Raw genomic sequence first — 21527 nt, 5'->3', positions numbered from 1 at the left:
ATGATGGTGGGGCAGCTGTGAATGGGGAAGCAGCCTCTCTGACCAATCTCTTCTAGCCAGCAAGGCTCCAATTTCTAGCTGCAGCAACAGCCATATGGACTGCTGCAAGGCCTCTGTGGAGGGATGGGTGATAGTGAGCCTCTCAACCATGGCTCCTCTGTCTTTCCAGCTGCACAAGACCAATAGGGCAGAGCTGCCTTCTCCCCAACTGTCCACCACCAAGCTCCTTGATAGGGGGGCACAGTTAGGGTGACTGGACCCTTGAAGATAAAAAAGACAGGAAAGTTTGCACTTGCTAGAAATCAATGTTTTGACTTCTTATCTCTTGCCTAGTTCCCTAGACCTTTTTTTCCACAAACAACAAGGACCCCTCCTGGGAGGGAGGTTACAAGTGGAGGGCAGGCTCTCTGACCACTTGGGAACTTCCAGCTGCGGGTGAGTTTTTCCCTCAGCTAGGCCAGACCCAGCTGGGTTGAGCCAAGGGGAGGGTCCTCTAGCATGTACTGTCCGCATGGCTCTTTATCCCCTCCAGCTCCTCACATGGCAGGAGCTCCTTGACCTTTGTTTTCTCTTTTCTTTCTGTGCTTTTCCCCCAGGCTTTCCATGTGGGATCTCTAGCCACATGGGTGCCTTTCCTCGGCTCTGTCCTTCCTTCAATAAATACAATAATTTAATAATTATCCTTCTCAGCTTTTTAAATTCAATTCTTTGTTTAAAATTAAAAACAAGGGCTGGAGAGATGGCTTAGCGGTTAAGCGCTTGCCTGTGAAGCCTAAGGACCCCGGTTCGAGGCTTGGTTCCCCAGGTCCCATGTTAGCCAGATGCACAAGGGGGCGCACGCGTCTGGAGTTCGTTTGCAGAGGCTGGAAGCCCTGGCACGCCCATTCTCTCTCTCCCTCTATCTGTCTTTCTCTCTGTGCCTGTCGCTCTTAAATAAATAAATAAATAAATATTAAAAAAAATTTAAAAACAAACTAGGGGTTGGAGTTCAAGGACTTTCTTGAACCCCCAGCACCCCTTTACATCCTGGCCTCCTTCAGAACTGTCCAAAGTTTAAGGAGTTAACCCCATTCTCCGTTTCCATTTCCTTTGTATCTTTCTCCCTCCTGTATCTCAGCCCCACCTGTTCTCTTCCATCCTTGGCTCACAGGGCAGAGGCATCCTGGATGAGGGTGCCAGACCGAGCCTTGTGCTTTCCCTTCCTACTTCATAGCCTCAGCAGGTAATCTGCCCTTCAGCCCTCCCGGCCAATTCCACACAAGCCTCTGGAGCATCCTATGATGCCTCAGGGCCTTTGCACCTACTAGTCTTTGCTGCAATACCTCTTCCCCACTATTTTGGATCCCTCTGCTGCATCCCTTCCCTACAGTGTCTTTCCTTAGATACCACCTTCATGGGTAACAACCTCCAACTCTGTCTCCGAATTTCCTCATTTCCCCCTCTGCTTTCCCTGCTAAATAACACTTTCTTTTCTCTTGTTACTCTGCCCTGGAATCTGGGCTATGGGGATGCAGGGTCCTCCTTTCCTGTTCCCTCTGAAGCCACGCAGTCTAGTTATAGGGTGCTTATCACAAACATTAAATGGACTTATCTGGAGGCCAGGTGATATGGGGAAACAGAAGTAAAATACAGCAAGGGCTGTGCCCATTTCTAGCTTACAAGGGCTGTACAGGGAAGGCTAGGATCAGAATATCAACCCTACAATGCGGAGAGCTCTGCTCTGAGGTAGGGACCCAGCCTTCTGCAGCTAGACACCCTACCCAGTTCTACCTAATGCCTCTGACACAGACTGTCCCCATGCTCCCCAAGAAGAGACCCCTCTTGGGAGCTTTTGTGCCTGCATCACCCATGGGTGCCCTGCCTCCTGCCTGCAACTGAGATGTCATAGCAGGGTGCAGTTGAATTTTCTCCCCACCAAGGCCTGTCAAGCCCTTTGCACTGAAACTTTTTCAGCCAGCCCTGTCCTTGGATGCTTCATGATGCAAGAAAAGGCTTGAAATGTCAGTAGACATACAGGCACTATCTGCCATTATCAACTTACTGACAGAACTCTAAGTCTTTTTCTCCTTAGAAGTCTCTGGCAAGGATTCCCATTGGCCCTTCATTTCAGCTGAGCTGAAACAGCCTTCCAAGAAGCCTGGGTCTCACACCCACATTTGTGGGCAGTTTTGGCCCTTCAGAGCATTTCTGCCCTGTGCACACTCACCCGCATCCCCAGCTCAATGTTTTCTGCACCATAAACCTCCATGCCCGGGTCCAGCAGGCCAATGTCCCTGAAGTACTCCCGGTCCACCACAAAGGAGCAGCCGATCATGGCAGGTGTCCTAGGCAAGCAGAGACCACCACATGAGGTTGTCGCTGGGGTGTGGCCCTGTGTCCATCTGCTGAGTGGGACCCCAGCCTCTCCCTCCCCCACCCTGCATTTCTTGTCCCCATCCATAGCATGGTGTCTTGGGTACAGCAGGTAACCATTTCTCCAGTTTCCATGGACTTGTACATATTGTTCTCTCTCAGGGCCTGGTAGCATAGCACAGACCAGAATCCAAGAGCTCAACTTTGGTTGTGTGGCTTCAACAGATCACAAAAAGCATAGTATGGTACTAAAGAAGTAGTCAGTTTATCCAGAGAGCTTTGGACCCTTTCCTGCATGTGAAAGATTCCTGTCTACCTCTTTCAATGTCTAGTCTTTCTGTGAATCAGTATTCAGGGTTTCAGTGGGCGGTTGTATAGATTGTGCACTGCTCAGCTACATGAAATTTCACTGACATTCCTGAATGACATACCTTGGAGTGAGAGAGTACACACCTGTGCAGCTATAAGAACAGACTGTCAAGCCGGGCATGGTAGCACATGCCTTTAACTCCAGCACTTGGGAGGCAGAGGTAGGAGGATTGCCATGAGTTCGAGGCCATCCTGAGAATACATAGTAAATTCCAGGTCAGCCTGGGCTAGGGTGAAACCCTACCTTGAAAAAAAAAAGATTAGACTGCCAACTGTACTATTTTCCATGTAATGATCCTATTTAAATACACATATTTAAAAATAGCAGCAGGGCTGGAGAGGTGGCTTAGCGGTTAAGCGCTTGCCTGTGAAGCCTAAGGACACCGGTTCGAGGCTCAATTTCCCAGGAACCATGTTAGCCAGATGTACAAGGGGGCGCAGGCATCTGGAGTTTGTTTGCAGAGGCTGGAAGCCCTGGAGCGCCCATTCTCTCCCTCTCTCTCTCTCTCTGTCACTCTCCAATAAATAAAGAACAAAAAAATTTTTTAAAAATAGCAGCAAATAGCCTATGACACATGGATGAAATCATGAATTTTTTCCTGATAGGCACCAAGAATCCAGCAGCATGTTTGTGTGTGTGTGTGTGTGTGTGTGTTCCTAGAATGTGGTGGCATGGTGAGAAAGCAACCAAAGCAGGACCTGGTGTGGGTGGAGAGTGAGTGTATGGCACCTCAGTGACATGGCACACATGTAGGTGGGTGGGCAAAGTATAAGGCGTATCAATGTCTAGCAAGTGAGTAAAAAGAGAAAGAAAAGAAGTAGAAGGGGACCTGTGGAGATCTCAGTGATTAAAGGCTCTTGCTTACAAAACATGCCAGCTAGGGTTTGACTCCTTAGCCACCCACATAAAGCTGGGCAGGCATTCATTTGCAGCAGCAAAAGACCTTAGTGCACCCTTACACACACACACACACACACACACACACACACACACACACACACACACACAGCTTTAAAAAAGAAAAGAAGGGGCTGGAGAGATGGCTCAGCAGTTAAGGCACTTAATTGTGAAGCCTAAGGACTCATGTTCTTCTCTCCAGGTCGCACATAGGCCAGATGCACAAGGTGACACAAGCACTAAGGTCACACATGCGCACAAGGTGGTACATATATCTGGAGTTCGATTACCGTGGTTGGAAGCCCTGGTGCACTAATTCTCTCTCACATAAAAAAAGCCAGGCTGTTGGGCTTGCTCTCCCCCCCAAAAAAAAGAAAGAAAGAAAAGAGGAAGAAAAGGCAGCACCCACGTTCGATTCTCTAGGACACATGTAAGCCTGGTACACAAAGGGGCACACACACCTGGAGTTCGTTTGTAGTGGCTAAAGGCCCTGGTGGGCCCATTCTGTCTCTCTCTCTCTCTGTCTCTCACTACACCTGCTTATTTCTCTCTCTCTCAAATAAATAAAAATTTAAAAACCTTTTTTTTTTTGCACACATAAACCTGTTTAAAAACCTTTTTTAAACTTTTTTTTTAAGTATATGTAGGGCTAGAGAGATGGCTCAGCAGTTGCGTGTTTCTGAGCAAGCAAGTATGCCTGTAGCCCCAGTCCTTCATGGAAGCAGAGACCTAAGAATCGTGGAAGCCCTGCCTGAGACACTCTGCTCAGAACAAGACCAGGCAGAAGAGCACAGAGCAGGACTCTCATATTCTGCTCCAGCAGCTGTAGCCAAGTGCCCTGACACCTGCACAGGCGAGACTACGGGCACCACAACACACACACACAGCCACAGCCACAAATGGACCACAAGCCACATGCCACGCCTGAACCTTCTAAGTTTTGCAGGAAAGATTTTGCCTCAGAACAAAGGCGATTTCCTTGGTTCCTGTGGCTTAGCTTCCTCTAGGCCCAAGGTGCTTTGAGGAACTCAGCAAAACGGTTCACTTCTCTGCAAGCTGAAGAAGGGCAGGCTACTCCCCTGTAGCCCTACTCACATCTCTGGTTCCTCATCTTCCACTCCTCTTGCAGGCTTGGATCTTTCCAATAAAAACAATGGAAAGACATTGGTCTGTCATAGTTTGAAAGAAGCACTTCTGCCATCCGCACTGAAAAAATCAGAGGTAAAAGCCCATCTGAGAGCCACAGGGGCATTAAAAAGAGATTTTCCTTTATTAGTACAAAGATGAAACTTGTTCTAGGATTAGATTTTCGTCACAACACTGGTCGTGATGGAATTTCCATACTGTCTTTGATCCTTTGATTCTCAGTAGCAAGCACTCAATTGGTTAAGTTGTGATTGCAAGCACAGGTACGTCTTCTGTCTTCACAATGGCAACCCTAGGGGATTTATGATGAAGAGAAGTGCTGAATTCCCTGCTAAGGCTGTTTTAGCAGGTGACGACTTTTTATCATCACTGAGTTCCAAAATAACCCTAAACTCTGGAGGCAACAGTGGCAGAATCAGCTGTGATTACAGAAAACAGCAGAACTGAGGATCCCTCAGTTGAGGGCTTCCTGGGTCTAGGGGGGGTGTTCTGGGTATTATGGGTATGGCCCCCATTTCAGTGCCATCTGTAACATTCAAGAGACAGCAAGACACAGAAACAGGTCTCATAAGTTTCTGGCTGGGGGATCTGCTTATCCCAAACCCCCTATCTCCTATCTCTAACTCTATCTTCCGGGCCCGTAGGACTGGCCAAGCTCTGTTGTTGTAACATTAAAAATGGATCAGGAGCTGGGGAGATGGCTCAGTGCATAAAGCACTTGCTGCTCAAGCTCGAGTACTCAAGTTTGATTCCCAGACTCCATGTGAAAAGTCAGAAGCTGTGGCGGGCTTCTGTAATCCCAAAGAACTGTTGAAAAATAGAAATGCAGGCTCCTTCTCTGTCCCCAGGGCACTGAGCTTCACTGGCTTTCCTCTGCTGGTCCACCCCTCTCTTCGACACCTCTACCTTTTGTTTCTGATGGTTCTATCCTTTGTGGAATACTAGTCCAATTCTGTACTTAGAGACTGTAGAGGTGAATCTGAGTCTTGGTGGGATGGACTGGAGCCAGTACTCTTAGCACCTAATTTACAGAAGCCGTGGGTCTGAGTGGAGCCTACCAGAAAATTGCCTCAAGAGTTGAGGACAGATCAGAACCAGTATCTGAAAATGGGAAATTTTGTTACTTCTCTTTCTCAATGCACAGTCTGATAAATGACCTCTAGTCCTTAATGGAAAGCTGTGGAAGATGGACAGATGTCTGTTGGAAGGTGTTTTCCCATTGGAAACTGGTCACTTTTTTGAGGGGAGATGAGCTTGGTCAAAATGATTAAAAGTCAAGAGCTTCAACTGTGTGAGAAACTTGCTTGCTAGGACTTCTGCCTGTTCCTCATCCTCCAGTGTGAGGGAGGTGACGTCTGACAGGCTTCTTCTTTCCCAGAGCCTTCACAGCTCTCTGCTTCCTCACTATGGACTGAATGTGACCAGCTGGCTGTAACTCCTGTCACCACGCTTTCCCCACCATGACTTGTAACCTTGAACTGTAAATCTAAACAACATTTCTTCTTCTTAAGTTGCTTCATGTTAGGTATTTTGTCACAGCAACAGTAAGGTAATTAATGCCATGTTTTCATTCATTTGTGTGAACTAGGAATAAAATGCTAGGTCATAAAGGAAGTTTGATACCAGGTCTCCAAAGTGACTTCCATATTTATCTTCCTTCCACCTGCCAGGCACGTGTTTCTGTGTGTTCCATCTGCACATCAGCACTTGGTGTTGAGTCTTCATTTCAGTAATCTAGTGGGCATGTAGTGGTGTCTTATCAAGCTTCCATTTACATCTTTTCAACTGGAGCTTCTGTTTGGCATCTTTCAGGTGGTTGGCCTTGTGCCTATCTTTTTAAAAAAGTGACATCGGGCTGGGCATGGTGGCGCACACCTTTAATCCCAGCACTTGGGAGGCAGAGGTAAGAGGATCACCATGAGTTCAAGGCTACCCTGAGAATACCGAGTGAATTCCAGGTCAGCCTGGGCAAGAGTGAGACCCTGCCTTGAAAAACAAAAAACAAAACAAAACAAAACAAAAAAGGTCAGAGGAAGAAAAACTAAAATGTAGTATCTGTTAATTTGTCCCCATTAGTTGGTTGGATTCTGGCATTAGGTTTTAACAGTTTTCTAGGTAATATTAAAGGGGCATTTTGGTAACAAGACTCAATCAGTCTAGCAAACCTGTTTCCTATTGTTGCTTAGGTATCCAGAACCTGCAAAAAATTGTGGAAGATGCCTCACATCCTCCCATTGGACTTCTGACTTTCACTGACTTCTAAAATGTCACACACAGGCATTTCATCTTGCTGCTAATTGGGATCATGAAGTGCATTTCAAATGAAGAAAAATAACCTTCAGAATATCACATATCACTTCCTGCTCCAGCAATCCCCAGGGGAGCCATCTGTGCACATCCTGTGGTGAGGAGCTTTGTGACTAGATCTAGCAGCTAGAGCTGAGCTCTGAGATTCCTGGTCCATCTCTGAGAAAATGACCATGTGGAGCCAGAGGGGAAGGTGGAGAGGAGAGATTGGTAGTGTGCTTTGCCAATTGGGAGCTCATTAGTCTTAATCATTTTGAGCCATTTCCCCTGGGATATAAGCATTTATTTTCTTTCTGTGAAGTGTGAAATGTGTGCTGGGGAAAGTGACATCTGCCAATGTTTCAACTTTGCTGCTGAGCATTCAGGTTACCCTGGATTTACTACCAATGGTGCTTTGTCAGCACAAGGGAGATGCACACCAGGCCTCAGAGCTTCCATGGTGTTCAAATAAGTGGCTTCTACAGTTTGCAAAACTATGCACCAGCATAAAAGGCTTCAGGAGAGGGCTGGAGAGATGGCTTAGTGGTTAAGTGCTTGCTTGTGAAGCCTAAGGACCCCGGTTTGAGGCTTAATTCCCCAGGACCCACATAAGCCAGATGCACAGGGGTGCATGTATCTGGAGTTCATTTGAAGTGGCTGGAGACCTTGACGTGCCCATTCTCTATCTATCTGCCTCTTTCTCTCCCTGTCGCTCTCAAATAAATAAATAAAAATAAACAACAAAACAGACAAACAAACAAAAAAGGTTTCAGGAGACCCTCTATAATCCAATGTGCCACAATGGATGGTCTCAGTCATTCACAATCAGGGTGGCTTATTTCAGTTGGGATGCACTGTTTTACACCAGGAGTCAAGGAAGGAGTCCTGCTAAATCCTTAGGATCCATAGCCCATGGAGAGTCCAGGCAAAGTGACTAAAGGTGCTCATAGCCCTGCAAGGTCTGGAGGTACTTATTTGCTTCAGGGACAATGCCAGCACCCAGTGGGATCTCCAGGAGAAAGTAGCACAAGCCACTATGTGCCTAGGTGCAGATTTCTTAGAGGCTCATCAGATGGTGGAAGCCTGAGGAAGGGTCTGAAAAGTGCAGCTCTATTGTGGTGAGAATGACAATACCAGCCATGTGAAAGAAACGGACTCTGCAGGGATGACAATGAGTGGCTGAGACTGGAGGAGTGCCTGCGTCCTTGGCAGGGCCCATTGTCTTGGACCAGTGAGATGCCCCAGTTCTTGTGAAACACTGGAATCATGTTTTTAAAAACTGTTAAAATCTCCCCTCCTTAAGTCCAAAGAGCTAAGTGAAACTAAAGACAAATGTTTTGCAGCACAATCATGGAAGCTGGAGTCTCTGTCTTAGAGCACCACGTTGTCCGCGGGCTTTGCTGCCTTTTGTACCCGCACCCAGGGCTTCCCTACTGTTGCTACCTTCTTTCCATCTCTAGTCTCTCTCCCTCTCCCCCTCTTTCTCTCTCCCCTATCTGTCTTTCTGTCCCCATCTCTCTCTCCACCTCTGTATTTCTGTTTCTCTCTGTCTTGCTCTACTGTCTGTCTTTCTGTCTGTCTCCTTTCTTTCCCTCTGCCTCTTTTCTGCCACTCATCCTATCTGATTTGACCTGGTCATCCTTCTGGCTAAGCCAACTCTGCCCAGGTTTCCTGTACTAAGCGCCCCCGTAGCTCTGGCTGTCTTTGTCCCTCCCTAGAGTCTCCTTCAACTGGGGCCTTCCTGGATGCAGGTGCAGGCTGGGCTTCTGCATGGGAATGGCCTTCCTGCCATGCTAAACCACCTATGATGATACCTCCTGGCCCTCGTGCTGCCCCTGGCTCACCTGATGGGTGCTGACTCATCACCACGGTCCAGCCAGTCCTGAGGGGGGATGATGTACATACACCACAGGCCCCAGTTGTAGCCATGAGCAGCACTGGCATATTGCTGCACCTCAAATGTGCTGTACTTGATGTTGTCAATGGCCGGCAGGATGATCCGTCGGCGGTCCTCCCGGATCCGTGTGAGGGCAGGCTCAGCCCTGTGGGAGGCACTGGCCATGAGTAAGGCATTTTCCAGGATCCTCACCCACCCAGGGAATAGCCACTTCTCCCAGAGGCAGGAGTCTTGCTGATCAGAGTACAGTGCCCTCACCTAGACTTTGTGTTTGGTTTAACTCCTACCTGCTGGGCAGCTGTGTGAACTATGGATGGCCATTGGCCTTGCCAGCAGCCCCACTCTGACTGAGGCCTCACCCTTCCTGATTGGTTGGTGATGGACACAAGGACACTTGAGAATTCCCATGGAGTCAGCCAAGACTTGAAAAGCCCCGCAGAGGCCTTCCATCCTAATCCCACCCTTCCCTTCCTACCTGCACCTGAGGCATTTGCAAGTATTAAAGATCTACTTCTGGCCACACCTTGTCTTAATGGACTAGAATACATGAATGAAATCAAATATTCATGTTTCATGGAGTTTATAGTATAGTGTGGGCAGTGCATTGCCTACTCCACAGGCCCTGGTAGAGAGAGGATGTGGACAATAACACTTGAGGAAAGGATGTATGAGAAGGTGCAAGGAACAGAAAGCAGGATGAGTTCTGTAGTTTGAAAGGATGCTGGGCACTGAGTGGGAGGCAGCCTGAGAGCATTGGGAGTGAGGATGGACCTTCTATGCTGCACAAGCCCTGGTGCATGTCACATGTGCTGGTGGTGTTGGGGGTTTGGCCAGGAGGCTACAGGAGAAAGGGGCAGGAGAGGCACTAACGGCAGAAAGGCAGGAGCCAGATCAGTGGGCTGTCTCACATCTCATCCGTGTGAGAACCTACAGGTGGCAGGGCAGCCCTAGCCCTCAGGGACTCATTGTTAATAAGGATAAGGTGGGCCCAAGAGGCCATGTCCAAGCTGGGGTCCACCTAGAGCCCAAGATCAAGCTGAACAGTGGTTTAAAGGCTCAAATGCCTTGGTGATGAGAAGGCCGAGAGAGAGCAGCATGGGGAGGGCAAGCCCCTGATCCCATTCGGGAGAGCCCCATGCATCCCTCTAGTAACAGCCTGTATTTACCTACGTCTCAGCTTTGGGAGAAGATTGAATTGATTAATTAATGAGCAAAGCATGCCAAAGAAGACTCTGTAAATGCCACTCTGCTAACTATGCAGGATCTACAGTGCAGGTGATGCTGGGAAGGGCGTTATTTGCTACTTGCTATAGCTGGGTTCCTAGTTATGAAAATTAAAGTCACACCAGGTTTAACTTGCATTTTGACATGACAGATTTGCTCTTAAAGGTTTCCACCATCCCTCAGGGAGTTGATGGTACATTGTCGTTGTTGTGTAATGCACAACACACACCAACTGTATGGGGTGTCCCTGAAGGGGACAGATGACAACAATTGGTGAGACAGGATATGAGCAGGTGACAGAATCATGGGAAAAGAAGGATTGCCTCAAAGAGCTCTAGAAGAAGGCCATAAGAGCCCAAGCCTCCTCGGAGGGGATCAGGGTGCTCCTCAAAGCCACCCTGCACACTTTCTGGATTGTGACACAGGGAGGGGATGTCCCCTTTACTTCATGCCACATAACTCCCTTACTTTCTTATTTGAGTTCAATCCTCTTCCTGAGTGAGAAGAAGTATGAACTCCTTGATCTAGAATTTTCCACAAGGTCAAAAAGTCCCTCAGCTGTGTCTGCTAGTGCTCAGAGCCTCTGTAAACCTTTCAGGGCCTTGCATGTCCCACAACAGCCAACTCCCAGCCTTGTGTACCCAGATCAGAGCCCCAAAGGTGTAAACCATGTGTTCACCCGCCCCAGCCCTCACCAGCCTGTGTTGAATTCCACATGGGCATCAAAGAAACCAACAACAGGGGCTGTGGCCACCTTCCATCCCTGCAGCCGTGCACGGATCAGGCCTTCTCTCCGGCTATTTCGCACGACTTTCACAAGGCCTGGGTACCTCTTGTGGACGTACTGATCCAGGTTGAACTTTAATTCCACTGGAAAGGAAAGAGAGGTATGTTAGGGTATCACATGGAATAGAGCCCCAGACCATTGAACTCATGGATCAGCATTTCATAAACATACTTTGAGGCCCCACTGGAACTGGGTGAAATCTAACAAGCTGGGTATACCATGGGTGGGGGGGGACAAGATTCCAGCCCCACAAAGCTGTTACTTCAGTGGGAAAGGCAGTAAAGGAGAAAGTTAAGAACATGTCAGGTGGACATAAACAATGGAGGTAGGAGACAGATCCCAGCTATTGAGCATCACACAGAAACAAAGGCCCTGGACAGATGAACAGGTTAATAGAGGAGTCACTTGGCCTTAATAGGAAAGAAGCTCTGACACCTGCTGCTATATGGAGGGGCCATGTTAACATGCTAAGTGAAATAAGCCAATTACTAAAGAAAAATACAATTTGATTGCCCACATGATGTTTAGAGCCAATCAATCCACAGAGAGGCAATAGGAATGTTCTAGGGACTAGGGTGGGGTGGGGAGCTGATGTTCAGTATCTACCACAGAAATCTCTTTTTGGTCATTTGAGACAGAGTGTCATCCTGTATCCCTGAATGACTTGGAACTCTTTATGTAGTCCAAGCTGGATTTGAACTCATAGAGGTTCCTTCCTCAACCTCCTAAGTGTTGAGATTACAGGTGTTTGCCACCATATCAGGCCATGGAACTCTTATCATCCCAAACTATGATGATTAATACTGATTGTCAACCTGGATGACACCCTGTCTCAAATGACCAAAAAGAGATTTCTGTGGTAGATAATGTGGTTGTGGCTCTTAGTAGATGAGGTGGTTGTGGTTCTGTGGTAGATGTGGTGGTTGCACATCAATGTCATCATCAGTACACTTAAATGGTAAATTTTGTTAGTCTTACTTTTTCCAATTTTTTTTTGAGGTCGGGTGCTGCTCTAGCCCAGGTTGACCTGGAATTCACTATGTAGTCTCAGGGTGGCCTCAACCTCACAGTGATACTCCTACCTCTGCCTCACAAGTGCTGGGATTAAAGGCATGTGCCAGCACACCTGGCTCACTTTTTCCAAATTTTGAAAGACAGGGATGCAACACTTACACACACCACACTAGATAGTTGTAATGGTCATTAAATCCATTGGTAGTGGCCTCATGAAAAGAGGACTCAGAGTTACAGGGAGGACTATGTGTGGATACAGTAGTGGGTCATAGCCTAGAGCCCCAGACATTGCTGCCAGCCACTGAAGGAAGGAGGACACTCACCAAGGAGCTTCCCCTGTCCTTACCTCCATTGTGTTCTGTTGTCTCCAGAGCTGAGTATGTGGCTTAGAGTGCCATTAGCATCCCTTGGCTGAGACAGTTTTAGGAGATTGCAACCTACCCAGAGCTGTGTGCCCAGCACAGCACCACCCTTGCATAGCATGGCAGCCACTCACCATTGTCACTGTTGTCATCTACCAGAATGACCTCTTTCAGGAGCTGGGAGGGTGTGTGGTTGACTACACTGTGCACAGAGCGCAGAATGACTGAGAGTGCCTCATTGACAAAGATGAAGACCACGGAGACCTGGGGCAAGTCTTCAGAATAGGTCAGCTGTTTGCACCTATGGGAGATTAGCAGTCAGTGGAGGACACAGCAGGTACCATACCTGTGGGGCACCAACCTGTCCTGTTCTAAAGTCTGAACAGGAGCAACATGGTCAATAAAAATCATGGAATATGGGCTTGAGATTAAGGCGTTTGCCTGCAAAGCCAAAGAACCTCGGTTTGATACCCTAGGACCCAAGAAAACCAGATTCACAAGGGGACACATGCGTCTGGAGTTTGTTTGCAGTGGCTGGAGGCCCTGGTGCTCCCATTTTCTCTCTCCCTCTCTCTCTGCCTCTTTTTCTCTCTCTCAAATAAATAAATAAAAATCAAGTTAAAAATCATGGAATACTACAAAAAGAAACAGCCTACCACATTCCTTTAGAAGCCATGACCTCCAGTGCAATAGCCTGCTGTTGTCTTTCCAGCCTGAAGGAGGTTTAGTAGACTTCTGGTTCTGGTCCTTGTTGGTCCCATACTGAGCCTTTCTCACTATGTAAAGAACATTCAGCAATGAGGGAACAGAGAGACTCATGAGGGCCAGTGGAAGGAGCTGGGCCACTCAGACCCTAGCACACCATCTTCTCAGCTTAGCCCCAGCAGTGCCTACAGTCTCAGAGCAGGATCAGGAACAAGTCATGGGCAGTGCAGATTGCATAGTCCTGACACCTAGCACAGTGGCTGCTGAGCCAGAGGAGGTGTGCAGGGGATGCCTGGTTGTTGGAAACTAAGAATGACAAACTCCCATGAGAGTCAAGGGGCAAGATGGAGGGAGTAAGCTCTGTGCCTCTGAAGCTGGATTTTGGAGATGGGGGCACAGGAGAAGATAGAACAGGGACAGCCAGTAATCCACGTTTGTGGGCCAGCACCACAGACAGATGTCCTTGCCAGGGGAGGGACAAAAGCCATACGTCAAACAGCAGTGAAAGTATGTGCAAATACACAGGAGTTAGACAAACAGCAACTGGGATCACCGTCAAAAATGAAAAAATAAACCTGGGTGCAAAATATATTTAAAACCAGATATGGTGGCATATTCTCTAAATTCAGCACTCAGGAGGTTAAGATAAGAGGATCCAGGTCATTCTTGGGTACATAGTGAGTTTGAGGTCAGCCATAAGATCCTGTTTCAAAAACCCAAACCAGGGCTGGAGAGATGGCTTAGCAGTTAAAGTGCTTGCCTACAAAGCCTAAGGACTCATGCTCAACTCTCCATGTCCCATGTAACTCAGATGCACAAAGCGACACACGTGCACAAGGTTGCACACGTGCACAAGGTGGCACATGTGTCTGGAGTTTGATTGCAGTGGCTGGAGGCCCTAGCATACCAATACTCTTTCTGTCTCTCTCTCATAAAAAGGGGAAGTTTGTTGGGCTTCCCTCAAAAACAAACAAACAAGCAAACAAAAAGAAAGCAAACAAACAAAAAAACCAAACCAAAAAAAGAAGGAAGAGGAAGAGGAGAAATGAGCCTGGTGAAATGGCTCACACTGGTAATCCCAGTGCTCAGGAGGCTAAGACAGAAGTATCACCATGAGTTTGAGAATAGCCAGGCTAGAGCAAGACTTGGTCTTAGAACAACAGTAAGAACAAGGAAGAAAAACTGGATGAAAGAGGAAACAAAAACAAGCTAACTAGGTTAAGCAAGGGACAAAACCAACTCAGGGTTGTTGCCTTCTATAAAAATAAATACATTTTTCTTACAATGGGAGAGGCAATTCCATTACGTTAAACACATCTTCATTTGTTGCTGACGGTGGCCCAGTTAAAGGAGAGAGACTTGTGAAAGGCTAGAAACATGGTATGATGGGAGAGGTATGTCAGGCGACCACTACCACCCCTCCAGAAATCAGTGAATATTCATTGCACAAGGGTAGACAGGGGTGTGACAGCATTGGGTGTAAGAAGGGCTAATTCTGAGGGAAATGAAATAGTGACAAGCCTTTCTCACCAAGGGAGCTAGAAGCTCAGCACACTCGGGAGAGACTGTTAGGCAGAGCAAGAGAATCTGACAAAGAGGTGTGGTGGCATCAGCATTGCAGATGGCATGAGGTAGAGGAGCAGAAGCTCAGAGGAATTACATGACACATCGCAAATGCTTTAGGGACAGTTTTTATTTTTTATTTTTCCAAATGCTCTTAGAACATTTGCAGAAAGTGCCATGTCTTTGCAACATAGAAAACCACAACATTCCCTGCAAAGCAGGAATGAACAGGCATACAAGCTCCTATACTGCCACCCCCCACCCCCCGGCTTCAAAGGAACGCAGTCACATGGGGATGGGGCCACTTCCTCATCTTAAGCGATCACATCCACAGTAGCCCCTTTTCTAAATGAAGCTGAGATCCTAGGGGTTAGGACTTCAAAGTGAGTTGTGTGGGGCGGGGCACAATTCAGGCTGCATTACCAGGAACAACAATGCTTATTCCACAGTCCGAGGAGGAGCTGAGCTCCAAGAGCTTGCTATGGCGCTAGGGCAGGGCTGCTGGCGCACACCCAGTACCTACTCATCACGGGCCCTTCAATCCTCTCTTAACTCAGGAGCACCAACCACCCCACCTGAGACAGGGGCCTTTTGTCCTTGGTGTGGCGTCAGAATCTAAGCCAGGAGAGAAGCTGGGCCTCCCACTGGCAGCCGCCTCCTCCCTGGCCAGGTTGCATCTCCAGTCCCCAGTGTGTCTTTCAAGGGGCAGTTTTTACATGACACCACTGCATTGAAATGGGCAGCAGATGCTCAGCCACGAGATTTCATCATCCAGACAAATGCTTCCTGGGAAGAAGACCTCACTCCATTTATCTGTAGAGGAGAAAGTTGGAATTTTCATGAACTTGTAAAGGTGTGTAAAGCAGAAAGAAAACCTCGAGGCAGAAAATACTTCCTCAGAGAGTCTTCAGGAGCTGTCACTGTACAGAAGTATCCATGGGCCTTCCCATAGGACAGGAGGAGGCTGCTTGCCACATTCCACTAGCAGGCCACTGTGTTACTTAAGACCCCTGACAACTGTCTTGTCACCCAGCTCATGGGCCTCACTCCCATGTTCCTCGTCTGTGCTCTCCATCACGGTCTTCTCCCCAGCAGACCTGTGAAAGAGGATGGATGGAAGGAGCTCGAAACACGAGCCCCTCTTGTAAGCATGGTCTCATGCTATTTGGAGGGGATGGCCGAAATGGAGTAGGATGGACCACACCTCTTTCTCCATTTGGGGGTTTCAGGACAGGACCTCATGGACTTGGCCACTGGACATGTGTACTTGTTCTAAGGAACCTTTGGCCAGAAAGGGTTGGTTATTTAGGGTATCATGTTTTTTGAGCTTCCTGTCTCAGGCCTTGATGAAGCCCATGAGAGAGAGAGAAACAGAGAGAGAGAGAGAGAGGGAGAGAGAGAGAGAGAGAGAGAGAGGCCCTCCCTTTTTTACCAGGATGTGGTTCTCAGTCTCTGTTCACTGCCTTTCCTTCTAGGGGCTTCACTTTAGCCTGGTCATCAGCCACCTTCCACTTACGGGGTGTGGAAGCTCTTCCCTTCACTGTGGATGACATGTTTTCTGCACCATCACCACCTACTGAGCCAAAAAAAAAAAAAAAATGGGCACAGGCTACTGGACTTCTATTCACTGGGAAAGAAGCTAGGGGACAGTGAGGCCTCCTGAGGAATGCCACTGTCCACTCAAGAGGAGCACAATGTGAGATGGTGTGTGGAAGAAGACCATGGTTGAATCCTACTTACCAAACTAGGCCTCATGGTCAGCACACCTATCAGGTATGCTGGGAAATGTCTGCATTCTGCCTGGGATCAGCCTAATTCTGAAATTTTATTAGGAAGAAAGAGGAGAAGAAAAGATGGGAAGAGACAATAATCCATCTTTGGGAGTGAGAGAAGGAGAATTGGAGACAGACAGAGAGACAGAAAGAGGCAGAGACAGAGACAGACATAAAGAGAGAGAAAGGCAAAGAGAGAAATAGAGAGAGAGAAAGAAAGGCAGTGACAAAGAAAAATAATGATAGGCAGAGAGAGAGTCAAAGAGATAAAGTCAGACTGAGAGAGACACAGATAGGGAGATAGAGACAGAGATAGAATAGTGACAGATAGTCCTTCAAAATGTGACTGAGAGCTGTAGAGATGGCCCAGTGGTTAAAGGCACTTGTTTGCCAAGACTGACAGCTATGGTTAAATTCCCTAGTACCCATGTAAAGCCAGATGCACAAATTGGTACATGTGTCTGGAGTTTGTTTGCAGTTGCAGGAGCCCTGGTGAGCCCATATTCTCTCTCTCTCTCTCTCTCTCTCTCTCTCTCTCTCTCTCTTCCTTCTCTTTCTCAAATAAGTACATATTTTATTAAATGTGACTGACATGGGAATAAGACACTGATGCTGTCCAATGCTGGCTCACATTTCATGTCACGCCTCACACACACACACACACACTCCTGAGCTTTAGCTTCCTGTTCCCATTTTGAGTGAACTGTATCACACAATAAAGCTAATAGGATGTCTTCAACAAATCCAGATATGACAGAGCTGAGTATCAGTTCCTCCTCCCCCAACACACACACACACACACTCCTGCTTTCTTCTTGGGGACACTGACATGCATCTGACAAATGTCTTGTTCTCTCTAAAGCATATTCCCTGGACGTGCCTGGTCCCTTTGAAAATGATGTTCTCTGTGATTGTGGTTTTACAGTTCAGGGTGCTGATATGGTGGGGTGCTCTGGGCTATGTGTGGGAAAGGCACTCAAAAGAGAACATTTCAGGGACACCCCGTGTTCCCTCCTAATATTGAGTTCCTGAGCACACACCCACATTGATTTGTGGGCTGAAGTTGTGATCTAACTGTTTTCAACCTTGGGGTACTAATGTCAGAGAAGAAACAAGAACAAATTGCTATACCACAGCCCCGGAATAACAGCATATGAGAACCAGAGGGCTCGTCTCCTGACTTAAATGGCATTTTTTTCTCTGTCAGACAGGAAATAAACTAAATCTGACAACTTCTCTTGACTGGTGGCACACTTTGTGGTCCTCTCTACACTAAGAGGTTGTGGCATGTCTCATCCTTGAGCCTCACTGCCCACAGACAGAGCGAGCTCAGCTATATGGTAAAGGCGCTTCAAAGTTGGAGCCACCATAGCTTTTCCCTGGACAGTGCGCTCTCCCAGCCATGCTGGCACACACTTAGACCAGCAGATGTGGGCATGAGCTGGCAGAGGATAACAAGATCGGGGCTGGGGTGTGTGTGCTCTCCAGGGGACCACATCATAGAGATTCCAGTTTGCAGCAGAAAGGCAAGGGCTCCTGCCACAGAGACGAGAACAGCATGCTTGCCAAGTCCCTGAACACCTCCCCTTAGGGATGGCTGCAAGATACTGGCCAAGCCAGCAGAACTAATACAAGTTTATTGGGATGCCCTCCATGCCCTGGAGAGATAAGCATGGAGTGAGAAGAAGTGAAATGGCAGTGTGTTCCCCAGGGAACCATAACTCTGCTGCATTGCAACAGGATTCATGTTGCCTGTTGGACACCCCTCAGCCTTGGAAGACAGGAAGTCGTGCCCTCGGAAACTGTGACAGTGTTTCTGGGAATACTGACTTGGCAAGTTCTTGGAAGGCAGGTCCCCAGGGAGCACTACCCCTGCCGCTGCACATGCTGTGATGCATAGTGTCTTCCTGGGATCAGTTGCCGGGTGTGTGACACATGCCTGTCCTTGCAGAGTATCTGCGCGAGCTCAAAATTATCAATTAGGCAGCTGCCCATGCAATGCTTGCCTGCCTGCTGCTACAGCTACTGGCTACCGAGCAGAGACTTCTACCAGCCGGAAAAAGATACCATTGGTCAGGACTTTTGGGGGCTCCTGTGCCAGGTCATCTTTCAAGGACTGAGTTCACTCATCTATCTAGGTTTCTGGAAACCTTCCTACAGAATACCCCACATGAATGATCATACATACACACATGTACACGCACATACACATTGCACACATGAGTACACGTGTATACACAGTATGTGTGTAAATGCAGACATACTTCTGAACATGCATGTCCACATACATACATGTGCATGCAGCATTTTATCCAGAACCCCAGGCATAACCCATAGAGACAGACTAACCTCCGACTGGCATGTTATGGACCTGTGGAGGCATACATGCATATACAACACCTTTTTGTGGAGTTAGGGACACTCATAGACCACATACACTGCATATGCAGAGACTGACAGCCATGTAGACCAAGAAGCATCAGGCAGCCCACACACTGCTCCTGCCAGCTGAACCCTTCTTCACAAAGGTACAGGGGCCAAGAACAGTCACACACACTTGCTTACCTTGGCCACATATTAGAAGAAAAGAGACCCACAGACCCCTCCCATGGCAGCAGGAAGGGACCTCACACTTGTCACCAGGTCACCTCCAAAGGCACTGATAGGCCCAGCAGTCTGGAGTCAGGTAGTCTCTCTTACCCTCACAGGGATGCACATGTGTCCCCTGTTCCTAAAGGCAGTCCCTGCGGTCACAGGTGCTGGCAGATATCCCAGGGCCGGGTGATGAGTCATACTCCAGGGTTAACTCAGCTCTTGGTGTCCTTGGTGTTCAGCCTTCAGCAGCTATGGTGGACCCTTTGGCTGCCCTAGCCCAGGACTTCCAATGGGTGCTTTGGGTACTCAGTGGGCACTGGGCAGAGATCTCCAGGCAGGAGAGGGGCAGGTTAGGTCACAGTCCTGGGGAGACCACAGGTGTTCCATAGCTAATGCACAGTCAGAGTCTGGCACTTCCTACTGAGTAGCCCATATTCCATGGGCCTGCTCCCAACTGTTGCAGATCTACGTCTGAAAGGGAGCTAGAGGACAGGTGGCCTTGGCCTTCAAGTTTGGCTGTGTTAACCTAGGCTCTACTGCAGCAGGGACAGGTCTGACTCAGAGCATCACCCTCGGAGTCTTGAGCCTCCGAGACAGTTGGAGCATTGGCTCCCCTGGGGGATCTTCCATAGCCAGGGGAGCAGGCTGTCCTGCACAAGGAACCTTCACCAGGATGCAAGCTAATAGGAAGAGGAAGTATGAGCTGGTGAGGATGAGTCACAGTACTAGAACAAAGCCTTGCTGACTTACAGCTCCAAGGCTGGTAAAGACAGAGAACAGGTCTGGGCATGGTGACACATACTTGTCATACTACGTGTCAGGAGGCTGAGGCAGGAGTATTGTGAATGTAAGATTAGCCTGGGCTACACAGAGATACCCTGTCTCAAAAAACAAAAACAAAAAAGAAACTGGGGCACCTGCAACAGGACACAAGACATAACTTCAGGGAACCCCAATTCCCCTGCTCCTGTTGTCTGACATACCTGCCTTTCCACACACACTTAGAACACACAAAGTGCTCCTTACATGGGGCACCTGTAGCTGCCAACTCAGACCCAGTGTGCAGGCTCAGCCTCCTATTCACCACGTGCACAGTGCGCATTGATCGAAGCTGACAGCCAAGCTGTCCACAGCTTAGACAATGAATGTGCATGGAGATCACAAGCACAAGCATGCAGGGCGGCTTCTAGGGAAGGTTGTTCATTTTGATGACACTGTTTAACTTGGATTTGTCAGCCTTCTTTTGTCATCCTAGGGGCTGTCTTGGTAATCAAGATCTACATAATATGCTTTCTGCCATAATTAAACCTGCTACTTAATTAGAAGAGATGTCCACCTCCAGACAAAGAGAGTCCAAGGATGGATCTGATAAAGAAGGCCTGGAACTTTCCTTTGAGTAGATGATGCTGCCAGCAGGTGGTGGGACACACTCACACATGTGCACACACATGCACACACTCCTGCAGCTATCTTTGATGACCATAACTGTTGAGTAGGTTCTGGCCTCGGTGGGGCAAAGTCATTGAAAGAATGAAAGCCAGAAAGTTTTGAGCAGAACTTGACTGAGCATGGGTTATTGGTTTACCCATTTGGCCACACACAGAACCCACTGGCCCAATAAGCACCAGATGTTAATTTGCTGGGTGGATGACTCCCATGGGAATACCACTGATGTCACAGCTCACATGTCCACTTTGGTGTCCCAATGTTGACTCTATATAACAGCTTTGTGGCTCTGTGGGACTTTGTTTGTGTATGTAGTTGCTCAGCTGAGTGCAGGTGCACGTGTCTGTGTGGAGGCCAGAAGACAATCAGGGGAATGTCATCCCCCTTCTTTGAGCCCAGGGTCTGTTCTGGACTTGAAGCTTACCATTATGCTAGACTAGCTGGCCAGTAAGCCCCAGAGTCCTCCTATCTCACCACCATAGCGCTTGAATTACAAGTGTGCATGCCACTACAAGTAGCTTCTTAATGTGGATTCTGGGATCAAACTCAGGTCCTCATGCTTGTAAGCAAGTGCTTTACTGGCTGAGCTATACCCTGCAGTCCTCATGTTTATTTCTCATTGTTGAGTAATGAAATCGTTTTTGGACCACCTATGTCTTCATCAGGGAAGGGAAGACCCTGCACTCTTTGAAAGGATGGGGGTGGCATGTTCTGGTACAGGTGACTTTTCCATGTGGAGAAGGTGCTTCAGGGGAGGGCTGCCCCACACCCCTCTGCTCTTTCTCCACACTCCTATCATAGGTCAGTACTCCAGGTTCAGACCTAAGAGATGTAAGTGAGAAAGAAAACAATAGGCTCTCATAAACTCCATTAAGACATGTCCTAAGGGATGGCGAGATAGCTCGGCAGTTAAGGCACTTACCTGCAAAGCCTAATGACTGAGGTTCAATTCCCCAATACCCACGTACAGCCAGATGCACAGTGATGCATGTATCTGGAGTTCATTAACAGCCTCTATCTGTCTCTCTTTTCTTGCAAATTAATTAATTTCTTAAACCTTTGTGTTACCCAAATTTGGAAGTAGTAGCCAGCTCCTTGAGTATGTCTCAAG

General features: G+C 48.0%; 1 protein-coding gene across 3 annotated transcripts in view; it reads right to left on the bottom strand.

Annotated features, from left to right (window-relative positions):
* The window catches only part of Galnt9 (polypeptide N-acetylgalactosaminyltransferase 9), a 77062-nt gene that overhangs the window by 24410 nt on the left and 31125 nt on the right, over positions 1–21527 (bottom strand). For all 3 annotated transcript variants that reach the window (XM_004668873.2, XM_045156908.1, XM_045156910.1), the window contains 4 exons: positions 12470–12636; positions 10868–11042; positions 8896–9093; positions 2207–2324 (listed from right to left, as the gene is read on the bottom strand). In XM_004668873.2, coding sequence (XP_004668930.1) covers positions 2207–2324; positions 8896–9093; positions 10868–11042; positions 12470–12636 — 658 coding nt within the window. The remainder of the gene's footprint in view (positions 1–2206; positions 2325–8895; positions 9094–10867; positions 11043–12469; positions 12637–21527) is intronic.

Source organism: Jaculus jaculus, chromosome 8, assembly GCF_020740685.1.
Source record: "Jaculus jaculus isolate mJacJac1 chromosome 8, mJacJac1.mat.Y.cur, whole genome shotgun sequence".
NCBI classification, from domain to species: Eukaryota; Metazoa; Chordata; class Mammalia; order Rodentia; family Dipodidae; genus Jaculus; species Jaculus jaculus.
Note: the sequence above shows the minus strand (reverse complement) of the source record. Positions and strands in the feature narration are given on the sequence as shown.